Source organism: Sorex araneus, chromosome 7, assembly GCF_027595985.1.
Source record: "Sorex araneus isolate mSorAra2 chromosome 7, mSorAra2.pri, whole genome shotgun sequence".
In the NCBI taxonomy this organism is placed as follows: Eukaryota; Metazoa; Chordata; class Mammalia; order Eulipotyphla; family Soricidae; genus Sorex; species Sorex araneus.
In genome coordinates this window covers 3,417,555-3,429,802 of record NC_073308.1, presented here as the reverse complement: position 1 = coordinate 3,429,802, position 12,248 = coordinate 3,417,555, and the positions used below count along the sequence as shown (strand labels likewise).

The 12,248-nt window shown below is 49.1% G+C and overlaps 1 protein-coding gene across 2 annotated transcripts in view; it reads right to left on the bottom strand.

The window, feature by feature from the left end:
- Positions 1-12,031, bottom strand: part of LOC129406603 (uncharacterized) — a 78,672-nt gene extending 66,641 nt beyond the window's left edge. The window contains exons 1-4 of one of the 2 annotated variants that reach the window (XM_055144937.1): positions 11,969-12,031; positions 10,810-11,044; positions 6,234-6,481; positions 3,625-3,808 (exon numbers count right to left, since the gene is read on the bottom strand). In XM_055144937.1, coding sequence (XP_055000912.1) covers positions 3,754-3,808; positions 6,234-6,481; positions 10,810-11,044; positions 11,969-12,006 — 576 coding nt within the window. In that variant the 5' untranslated portion in view covers positions 12,007-12,031 and the 3' untranslated portion in view covers positions 3,625-3,753. Of the gene's footprint in view, positions 1-3,624; positions 3,809-6,233; positions 6,482-10,809; positions 11,045-11,968 lie in introns of those variants that run through there. The other variant, XM_055144936.1, reaches the window with a different exon arrangement.
- Between the last annotated feature and the right edge of the window lie 217 nt (positions 12,032-12,248).

Below are 12,248 nucleotides of genomic sequence, written 5' to 3'. Positions count from 1 at the left end.
TGTTTCGTGGCATAGAGATTTTCAAAGTAGTCTCTGATGATCTTTTGAATTTCATTGGTTTCTGTTGTGATGTCCCCCTTTTCATTTCTGATTCGGCTTATAAGGGTTCTCTCTCTCTCTTTCTTTGTGAGTCTTGCTAGTGGTTTATCAATCTTGTTTATTTTCTCGAAGAACCAGCTCTTGGTTTCAATTGATCTTTCGGATTGTCTTTTGGGTTTCCATGTCATTAATTTCTGCTCTAAGTTTTATTATCTCTTTCCTTCTGCCTGGTTTGGGCTCCTTTTGTTGGTCCTTTTCTAAGGTCTTGAGCTGTGAAGTCAAGTTATTTATGTGGGCCCTTTCTTCCTTCCTGAGATATGCTTGCAGAGCTATAAATTTTCCCCTTAAAATGGCTTTAGCTGCGTCCCACAGGTTCTGGTAGCTCGTGTCTTCATTCTCATTTGTTTCTAGGTACCTTTTGATTTCTTCCTTGATTTCCTTCCTGACCCACTCATTGTTCAATATCGAGCTATTTAATTTCCAGGTGTTTGATTTGGTTTTCTGCATCTGTCCACGATTAAGTTTTATCTTCAGTGCATCATGGTCTGAAAAGATAGCTGGTACAATGTCAATCTTGTTGATTCTGTTGAGGTATGCTGTGTGGCCCAGCGCATGGTGTATTCTGGAAAATGTTCCATGTGCACTGGAAAAGAATGTGTATTCCTTTTGGGGGGAATATAAAGCCCTGTATAGATCTATTAGCCCTCTCTCTCTATTTCTTCCTTCAAAGCCAGTATTTCCTTGGTGAGTTTTAATCTTCTTGATCTGTCCAGAGGAGACAGTGCGGTGCTGAAGTCTCCAACTACTATTGTGTTGCTCGAGATGTCCTTCTTAAGGTCACTTAGCAGCTATTGTAGGTATTTAGCTGGTCCCTCATTGGGTGCGTAGACATTTAGGAGTGTGATTTCTTCCTGATGTACACATCCCGTGATTAATAAAAAGTGCCCTTCACTATCCCTTCTAATCTTTTTCAACCTGAAGTCTATGTTGTCCGATACTAGTAAAGCCACCCCAGCTTTCTTGAGGGAGTTGTTTGCTTGCAGGATTGTTTTCCATCCTTTGACTTTGAGTCTGTGTTTGTTCTGGCTATTCAGATGTGTTTCTTGCAGGCAGAAGAATGTTGGGTTCAATCTTTGAATCCATTTTGCCAGTCTGTGTCTCTTAATTGGTGAATTCAGACCATTGACATTAAGGGAGATTATTGTTATGGGATTTTGTGCCATCTTTGTGCAAGGGTTTGTTGTGCTTGTAGGGGTTGTTCTTGTCTTACAATAGTCCCTTTAGTGCTTCTTTTAGGTTTGGTTTTGAGTCTATGAAGTTCCTGAGCTGTTGTTTATCCCCAAAGTAGTGTATGATTCCTTCTAGTTTGAATGAGAGTTTAGCCGGATAAAGTATTCTTGGTGAAGCGTTGATTTCATTGAGTTTTTTCACTATATCCCACCATTGCCTTCGAGCTTGGAGGGTTTCCTCTGATAGATCTGCTGTGAGTCTAAGAGGTGCTCCTTTGTATGCGATTTCCTTCTTGGACCTTGCTGCTTGCAGTATTGTGTCTCTCTGGATGATGTCCATCATTGTAACTATGATATGTCTTGGGGGTTTTTCTGTTAGGATCTCTTTTAGCTGGCACTCTTCGGGCGCCTTGAATCTGGATGCCCGCATTGTCCAGCTGTGGGAAGTTTTCCACAATGATTTGTTTGACTGTGTCTTTTTCGTTGGGGTTGGTTCCCTGTAGTTCTGGTAGTCCAATGATTCTAATGTTGTTCCTCTTGAAATCATCCCCTAGGATTCTGATTCTGGCTAGAGCTATTTTGAAGTCTCTTGCCATGGTTTGTTATTGCCTATAGGCCTCTTGCAGCTCATCTTCAAGCATACTGATTCTGTCTTCGGCTGCAGTCATCCTATTGTTGAGGGCAGCCAGAGAGTTTTTGATTTCATGTACCGAATCCTTCATTTCTTTTTGAAGGTCTTTTATTTCTGCTCTCATTTCTTCCCGTATTTTGTCGGCTGTCTGTTGTATTGCTTCTGCCAGGTCTTCCTTGAAGTTGTCCATCTTTGCATTGAGTTCATTGAACATGTTGAAGATTTCAACTCTGAATTCTTTATCAGAGAGGTCAAGTTTGTAGGAAACGCCCATTGAGGTTTCCGGACTCCTTTGATCGTCCTCTGCTTGCAATGGGGATTTTTGCTGTTTGTTCATGTTGTTGTGGTGGTATGAAAGAGGTCCCTTGAAGATGAGTATCCCTGTTTCCTTTTGTTGCGAAAAAGGATTGTGGATAGGCTCAATTAATAGTGGTTGCCTTTTTACTTGCCGGTTGTAGAACCTGGTCTCCTACTGAGATGTTTCCTTCAATCCTTATGTGAAGTCTTGTGTTTTATTGTCCTACTGCTTGCGAATAGCTAGGATGTTAGTCTTGGATAGGATGTTGGGGAAAGTATCTGCCACCGTGTCAGTGGTGGCTGGCCGGTATTGAGGCCACGCCCACTTTTCTTAGGCCACGCCCCTGACGATTAGGCCACGCCCCTTACCCACAACCCTACAGTGGTCAACGGGCTGGGGGTGGCTGTCTGGAGGGGAGGGAAGCCTGGGGTGCTCAGGGCCGCAGAGCAGGCTGGGTCCAGAAGGGCGGGTCAAGGGAGCGTCACAGACCTTTGCCGGAAGACAGAACGGCGGCGGCTCTTGGGGTCGGCGTGCCGGCCACTTGGCCAGCAGTCCGGAGGGGAGGGAAGCCCGGGGTGCTCAGGGCCGCGGAGCAGGCTCATGAACTGTTAATTTAATATGGACTCAGGGGGAAAAAAGGCACAGTGAGCAAAGTGTCTTGCCTTAGGAAAGTGTCTTGGCACAGATGAGCCTCAGCACGGAGTCTGTGGTCAGATGAGCATTAGCTTCCCCCCAGGGCTGATATGAATTGACAGGACACACCCACAGGAAGTGTCCAGCACTGTGTCTGCCTCATCTCCTCGACTCACACACAGAAACACGGGCTCCATCATTGCCAGGCAATGAATCCCAGCACTGGGCGGGGACCCAGGGCAAATGGGGGAAAGGCAGGGACCACTCAGAGTCACTAGCTGAGACATTTCATGGGGCCCTTCCGCCTCGCCCAGAGCTTGCACGACTCACTGGGCTTGTGGGTGAGGGAACCTCTGGTTCCATCCTCCTGAGGCTCTGGCTGGCGGCTCCCCTGGCGGGCTGCGCTGGTCAGCTCGCCCACCGGACTCAAAGGCTGCTGGCATGGAGTGCTCCCTGCAGAGACAACAGGAGCAGTTCCCAGTGGTGGAAAGTCCGGGAGCCACCGTCTGGAGAAGCACGGAATTATCAAATGCTTCCTTTCCAGCAGGTCTGACATCAGGGGGCGGGGGGTCTCCAAAAAATAATAGTGAGTTTTTTGTTGAAATATTGAATGTAATCAAAGTAAAGAGAAAGTAAAGTGAAATTTATCAGCTACACAGGTGGGGTGTGGGGCTGGGGAGGTGGGAGGTGGGGTGGAGGGAAGGTTTACTGTGGTTCTTGGTGGTGGAATATGTGCACGGGTGAAGGGATGGGTGTTTGAGCATTGTTTAACTGAGATTAAGGCCTCAGTTAACTTTCTACATGGTGATTCAATAAAAAAATAAATAAATGAATTTTTTAAAAAAGAAAAGGCTGGGGCAGGCAGGACTGAACTGATGTAATGGGGTGTGGACGGGGCGGCACAGGGCTTGCTGCTTCCTGGTTTACTTGGCAGGTTGGCACAGAGTCCATCTGGGCTTTGTTGAATTCTGACAACACCTTTGGAAGTTTTAAACAAAAAAATACCCTGCGTGACAAGTTGGACTGCCCACTAGGATGCCCACCGCGGAAATCGTAAGTAGGGAGATATGCTGCTTTGTGATCTGAGCACAGAGCAAACACCTCTCTTACCCTCCCCATGGGGACAGGCCTCCTCCCCCGCAGTCCCTCTGCTCCCTCAGCACAGAGGGCAGCAGGTATGAGAGCTGAGAACCTCAGGCAAAGGAAGCTGACAGAGCAGAGACAAAGGATGAGATGGGAAGGGGAAGTAAGTACCTTTGAACTCCTAAGCAGCCTAACTGTGGGCCTGCAGTTAGATCAGCCATTGATCAGAAGCCCAGGCCCCAAGACTCCTTCCTGGGACTTGGAATTTGGTCACGTGGGGACCCATTTTATTCTCAGAGCAGTGAGGTGCTGCTGGTTTACCTCTATGCTGTGGGGACAGAGTGCGTTCAATCCCTGAAGTCTCTGAGCCCATGGGCTCAAGGCTTGTCATGTGGCCACAAGTACACACATGGGGGGGGGGCACCACTCAGTCCCCCTCAGGGGGTTTGAGCAAGGCCTGCTCTCCTCTCCGCATGCTTCTGGGGCCACAGGGAGCCAGTGTCCCTGTCTCTGTGGACACACACACTTACACATTCAGGCACACGAGTCTCCTTCTTGGCCTTCTGGAATGGGCACTAGGCTTGTGTTTTCTCCTCCCTTGTGGAGGTTTCTCTTGTTGCAGGGCCAAGAGACAGTAGCCTAACAGTGGCCCACATCTGCCCCCGTGGCTGAGAGTGCAAACGCCCAAAGGTGGGCTCATGGGAAAGAAGACTTTTATCTGATAGTCTCCTAGCTGAGCTTTACTCTGACCTACCTTCATGAATCAGATCTTTCAAAACATCCTAGTCAAGATGAGGTGACTAGAGGCTAGAGTGACAGCACAGTGAGTGGGGCATCTGCCTTGCACATGGCTGACTTGGGTTCAATTCCTGGCACCCTAAATGGTCCCTCATGTGGAGTGATTCCTGAGCACAGAGCCAGGAGTAAGCCTTGTGCATTTCTGAGTGCAGCCAAACAAAAGCAAAACAAGACAAAACAAAGGTAAGAGGGGATCACCTACACATTTATGGTCAGCTTTTTAATCAGGGGCACCAAAATATCTGGATGCCAATATTTTTATTGTTGTTAAAAATATTTTGGTTCTGTGCTGCTGAAGTTAAACCAACAGAAGGGTTTGGAGTGATAGTACAGTGGGGAGGGTGTTTGCCTTTAGTGTGGCCAACCTGAGTTTGATCCCTGGCATCCCATATGGGTCCCTGAACACTGCCTGAGTGCAGAGTCAGGATTAACCCCTGAGTACCGCTAAGTCTACGCCTGCCTCCAAAATAAATAAACAAATAAAACCTAAAAAAAGGGAAAGACAAAAAGGAAAATTTCAAAACAAAGTTTAAGAAAGTTCAGTTAGGGAGGGTAAGGGTGAAATGTTCCTGGGTCTATTTTTATGTTGTAGAGGAGGATTTTCAAAACATTTTCTACTTGGCCATTTTTGGCGGTTTTTTGTTAGTTTGTGGGCCACACCTGGCAGCGCTCAGGGATCACTCCTGGTATGTTGAAGTTCAAGCCTGGATTGGCTGCAAGGTAAGAGCCCTACCAGCTATACTATCTTGTCAGCCCAACTTATATGTTATTAACAGAAATTATATAGTAAATGTTGATGAAAATCTTAAAACATTAAAACATATACTCCACGGGCTGGAGAGACAGTACAGGAAGGGGTTAATACACTTACCATGTATGTGGCCAATCCAGGTTTGATCCCTGGTACAACAAGGCCCCCCAATATCACTGAGGACAGAGCCAGAAATAGCCCCTGAGCAGGGGAGGGTGTGGCACAACACCCTCCCCTTCCCCTGCTGTGCATTTGTGTGAGTGCTCCCAACTTCTTAGACTGCAGCTCATGAGCCCTTAGGGTAACTCACGGAAACTGAATGTGAGAGGGTTGTGAGCATGTGGGCCACAGGAGAGTTATTATTTTGGGGGGCTCACCTGGCGATGCTCAGGGCTGACTCCGGGATCTGAGCTCAAGGATCACACCTGGCAGGGTTCGGAGGAACTGTAGAAGGTGCCAGGGATCAAACCTGGGTTGGCCATGTGCAAGGCAAGTGCTCTCCCTTGCCTTGAGAGATATTCTATCTCTCCGGCCCAGGAAAAGGTTCCTGAACTGAACACTAATTCAAAAATCAAGCTCCTCACGAACCCGAGGTGCTTCTGGCAGCACTTGCCCAGGGTGGCATCTCAGGAGCCAAGAGGGGCGGCGAGTGGAAAGAGTGTAAGAGGCCCCCTGTGTGCTCTGGAACATGGCACTGCTGGGATTTCCCCCCACAGCGATGGCCCCACCCCCACCCCATTTCTGCAGCACCTCCCCAAAGCCAAAGCTCACTTGTCGGTGACAGCTTTCAGGAGGGTCCAAAAGGCAGGCTGCGGCGAGTGCTTCCGTTGGGCACGCTTCTTCCTTTTGTCTCCCTCCTTGGCGAGGATGTGCTTGGTGTGCAGACAATGGATGAATATGGCCTCCAGGGCACTGTACACGGTGTTGGCATCAGTTTCCTCACTTGTCACCACCGCGTCCCAGGACACGTACTGCTTCTGCAAGGCCTTCATGGAGCCCACAAGCCCCTTCTTGATGACCTGGAGGGCGGCGCGGACAAACACCAAGTTGGTGGCACCCCTCGGAATGCCACTCTGTCCTCCACCAAACATGGGATGGGGCACACCAACACCAATGCTTTGTCCTGCTGAACTACCAAACTAGCACCACCTGTTCGAACTAGCTAGAGGCACAGAAGGAAAAATCACACATACACACCACTCAGAGGAAGCCGCTGTTTGTAAGGTTGTTTTTATGCAATAACATTTGCATACCTACGTATTTGGATATGGGGTGGGGGAGGCGGATTTCAGGAGGCCCAGGCGCCCCTTCAGTGATTCTCAGTAGCTGGCATGGCAGTTCAGTGTGAGGGCCAAAGGGTCTCTGCTACCTGTACTGTGCAGTGCTGGGCATTAGCTGGGTCACCCCCGGATTCTGGGGGCCATCAGAGCCATGCCCACTGATGCTGGGAGACCAAGTGGTGCTAGGGATGAAACCTAGGTCAGGTGAACACTTAGAGTGTGCCCTAACTGCTATACTCTCTCCTGGTCCCAAGTAGCAATTAAAAAGTTTTTCAGGGACTGGAGCGATAGCACTGTGGGTAGGGCGTTTGCCTTGCATGCAGCCGACCCAGGTTCAATTCCCAGCATCCCATATGGCCCCCCTAGCACCGCCATGAGTGATTCCTGAGTGCATGAGCCAGGAGTAACCCCTGTGCATCGCCGGGTGTGACCCAGAAACAAACAAAAAAAAGTTTTACAAGGGACAGGGAGCTATGCAACAGGAGGGGCATAAGCTTCACAGTAAAAGGCTTGGGTCCAGCCGAGCACCACCAGGAGTAGACCCCAACTCTCACCCCCTACACCCAGACAGGAATAGCCCTTGAGCACCACCTGTGTAGCCCCACCAAATATTACCCAACAAAATGTTTTTTATGCTTCCTCTTACCTAAGCTTCCAGAAAATGGGCTGCCAGGATTACGTCAGCACATGTAGTGGCATCAGGGTTTGGACTTGTGGCCTCAGGGGCTTGTGGCCTCATTCAGGCTTTAAGCCACTGCACCACCTATAGCCCCTGGTGTTTTTTTTTTTTCTTAAACAAAGGCTATTCCTGCTATGCATCATTGGGTGGGCCTGAGAATGTTTTGGGGAAGCAGTGACTGGGCTCAAAATCAGGGCCTTAAAGACAAGAGCTTGGCCACTGGCCACCTTCTCTATTTCTGAAACATGGGCTTAGAGCCACATGGAACTGGGATTCAGAGGTGGACTCCCTCAGAGGGACTGCTCCAGAGCCTGGGGAATGCCTCTAGACAGGGCTGAGCTTCCCACCTGATGCAAGACCAAGAATGCAGAGCATCAGTAAGAGGGAAAAGTGCTGTGTTAGAGCCAGAAAACAAAGGAAAGACAGGCATTTCTTTCTATGGTAAGAAAGAGTCTAGGGACCTGATCAGTAGTAGAGCAGGGCTGGCCCTTGCCCTGCATATGGTTCCCTGAGCCCTGCAGAGTGATCCCTGAGTACCAGCCAGGGATCCTGCACTCACCCCTGAGCACACACCAGATGTGGCCCCCAAACAAAATACAGGAAAGGATTCTAGGGCGTTGGAGATGCTCAAAGGGCTGAGCACATGATACCTGGCATATACAGGGCCTGGCAATCAATCCTCTACACCGCATGTAGGAACTCCGGCGCACCGCTGGTGGAGAGCAGCACAGCTGGAAGCCTCACTCCCACCCAAGAGAGAGAAAGACATGAGACTGCAGAGGCCTGAATTTAGTCCGGCTCTGTGCCTGTCACCAGTTGGAACATCTAGACACTTCAGGTTCCTGAGTCCCAATTTCTATCAGATGGAAATAAATTTCCTCATCTATAGCACTGAGATTACTACACTGAGGACAAGGCTGGATTTTTTGTTTGTTTGTTTGTTTGCATTTTGGGGTCACACCTGGTGATACACCGGGGTTACTCCTAGTCCTGCACTCAGGAATTACTCCTGGCGGTGCTCAGGGGACCAGGTGGAATGCTGGGAATTGAACCCAGGTTGGCCATGTGCAAAGCAATTGCCCTACCCGCTGAGCTATTGATCCAGCCCCATGGCTGGATTTTTAAATGTACTTTTCTGTCCCCCTCATCTGGTACAGTTCCTGGTACATGGAAGTGCTCAGTAAGTATTTGCTGAAAGAAGAAATTAAGTGGGGCAGAGGTGATGGCTCAAGGCCTTTGCATGTGGGGGACTTAGGTTTGATCCCCAGTACTGCATGAACTCTGAGCACCGCAAGTCTTATGAGTAGCTTCTGAAATTTGAGCACTGCTGAATGTGGCCTGAAAATCAAGAATAAGCAAACTTGAAGTAGGGCAGGGGAGACAGTTTAAGTAGTGACGGCACCATATGGCCCCCTCGGCATGCTGTTCTGATGGTCTGAAATCACCAAAATGTTGCCATGATGCCCTGCTAGCACCTCTGGGCTAAGCATGAAGAGCATCACAAATGGTTCCATGATGTATCAATTAATTTACAAGAGATGTCCAGAACTGGAATATCTATAGAAATAGAAAACATCTGCATGGCTGCCAGAGACTCAGAGAAAGGGGAACAGGAAGAACTGCTACTGGGTGCTACAGTACTTCTTTCACGGGGGTGCGAATATTCTAAAGTTTTTAATGTTGGGCCAGAGACACAGTATGTGGGTTATGCCACTTGTCTCCCACGTGGCTGACTCCAATTCTATTTGCTAGTACCACATATGGGCTCCCAAACACTGCAAGGAATATTTATTGGGCACAGAGCCAGGAGTGAACCCTGAGCAGTGCTGGTGCCCAATGCCCCACCTCCTTCCCCCCCATAAATAAAGGATTTTAAATCTTTATGGAAATTCAACTTAAAATTTTCTTTCTACATTAGATAGTATTACTATATTATATAGAAGGTCCAATCAGGGGTCAGAGTGATAATGTAGAGTGTAGTGCTTGTCTTATAAGCAACTGGCCTGGGTTTGACAACTGGTACCTTCGATGAGCTTCAGGCTGCCAGGTGATCCCTGAATGAAAAGCCAGGAGTAAGCTCAGTAAGCCCTGAGCACCACTAAGTATGGCCCCAAAACAAAAACAAAACAAAGATGCAATGCTTTCTTCAGCTGAACTTCTACGAGGTAGGGTAGGAAGAGACAACGAAGGCACATATGCACCAGAAGCCTACTGCCTAAAGACTCAGTCCTTGTCAGGATACAAAGCCAGCCAGTGGCTCTGCCCAACCTCTGAGGAGCACTGGGAAGGTGGCATAGGGAACAGCCTTCCGAGGAGAACCAGCCTATGGGACAGACGTCCCAGTGGCCAGGAGGAGAGAAGACACAACTAAAGCTCGAAGTTCTTTGCTGGCAGAAAGTTCTCAGAATAATAGAACATCAGCAAGGAGAGAAAGCAAGCTCAGCTTCTCCCAGAAAGACACCTCAGAATTTGGTTTCCAGACAATCCAAACATTGTTCTCACACCCTGCCTCTCCCAGGGAATGCAGGGCCCATGGAGAGGCCAGGAGAGCCCAGGCCCACAGCCACCAACAGGTCCCCTTGCAAGGGCCAGAAGGAGGTAGTCTTTCGACTACATGGGAAGGAATGGACATCATGTGAGAGGGGAGGCCAGGCCGAGGGATAGTTGAGCAGCAGCGGTTCCTGAGGTCTCCTTACTCCTTTAGAGCATATGACTGGGGATCAAAGGGAAATATCAGTGCTGTGGGGGCTCAGGGAGGTCCCCTGAAAGATTTCCAGTGAGCCTGCTGCCCTAGGGCTTCTTGATGGCTCTGGGCACCACAGGGTCAAAACCTATATCCTAGTCACCCATGTGGGTGGCCACTGAGGCAGTTACTGTCTTTGGACATTTACTGTTTCCTGATTTTCCCAAGTATGAGTGTTTTGGGCTCTGAGGCAGAACAATTGTTGTCCACTTTCACAGAGAAAACTGAGGTTCAGTAGGAATGGGCCCAGAGAAGGCACAGAATTCTCTGGTCTCCTCACCCCAACCCTACGCTTCTCACCAAACCACTGTCACGGGTATTAAAATAAAAGCATTAAAGGCAACTTATTAATGAGACTTTTAGGAGATAGGCAGATGCTCCAGTTGGTTGGAGAAGACCTAAACTCATGGAGAAACCACAGTGCTGAAGGGGCAGCGGCTCCAGTCAGCTCCCATGTCCCAGCACACAGCTAGGAAGGAACTGCCCTGGTTGTTTGGGTTTTCAGTTTTCATTTTCCTCTTTATATTCTTTTACCTTCTCTATACACTTCCAATTTTACTTCTCCAATTTCCATTTTCACTCTCCCCCACCCACCCTGCTGAGATCAAAGAACAAAAAGAGAAGAATGCTTTAGAAGAGGCTTACATTGAAAGAAGAAATGCAGGGGCTGACTTTCCTGCCTTCAAAACACTTCATCCAGGAGTAAAAAGCAATCTGTGCTCCTGAGAGACTTCTCAGCCATCCCTGCTGGCCAGCTCTCTGGGGCCTGACCCCAGTCCTGTACTGGGCCGCGTGGAGCAATAGACTGACTCTCAGCCATGCAGTGGCGGTGCCACCTGATGAATCGTGTTCTGCAGCTGGGGAAGCATGGCAAATTTTGCTGTTGGAAGAAGCGTGACAAGGTTATCTTCTGACTCAGAAGGGCAGCTGACTTTTCAGCCACAAGTGCTCAATGAGTAAATGGCACTGTCTTGCACTGAGCCAAGCTGGATTTCTGGACTAGTGTCTTGTGAGGGGCAGAATGGGGGTGGGTGGGAGAGGTGGGGAGAGAGAGAGGGGAAGGTCTGTGTGTGTGTGTGCAAGGGAGAGGGAGAGAAAGAGAGAGAGAGAGAGAGAGAGAGAGAGAGAGAGAGAGAGAGAATGGGAACTGAGCCTTTGAAGGAACCAAGTGTAGAGAGAGAAACTTCCACTGTATGATTCCCAGACTAAGCTTGGGATACAGGAGGCAAGGATAGGTTGCTGGGGGACACCGGGTGAAAACGTTCTTTCCTTCCATCCAGCCAAGAACACCCTTTTCCCCTCACACTCTTCTCTCATGTTCCCTAGGACTCTGAATAAAAACAGGAACTTCCCCGCCCCACAAGTTTATCCACCAGTGCACCTCCAGGGCCCCGAATAGTGCTTTTGGGAAAACACTTGCTGAATGAAGTGATGAATAACATAAAAACAAGGGCAAGTCAAAGATAGCTCATGGTGGAGAACAGGCCTTGCCCACAGAACACGGGTTTGATCCCCAGCACCACACAAACCAACAGAGGCCTGGGGCAGGTGTCTCCAGTCACTGAGAAAGGGAAGTGAAGAGGAGAGCTCCTCCCATTAAACCCAGCTGCAGAAGGTGAAAACCAGTCCGATTTCTGGCACCTTAAGCAGGGGGATCCTGGAGGCACTTGAAGGAGTCTCAAAGGAATGAGACTCGGAGAAGCTGCACAGAGACTATGGGTTCTCCTTAGGGTCCTTATCAACAAACGTGAAATAACCAAGTCTGCTGCCCGGTCAAGAGAATGTGGAGGGAATGTGCACCCACCGTGCATGGGGCAAGTGTGTGTGCTGCTCTGAGGTCATAGTTCCTTGAGTTCAGGAGTGTCCCAAATGGTCAAAGCTCAATGACCTGGCACCTGCAGAAAGAAGAAACAAACTTGACAGGCCCGGGTGGTTGTTGGGGCTGACCAGCAAACAGCTCTGGCTGGGGGAGCACAAGGTGAGGAGCCTTAACATGTGCAGGACAACTCACACACCATTCTGCCACCACACAGTGGCATCTCCACTTCCCCAGGCCAGCACTGTGAATGGAAGGGCTGGGTCCT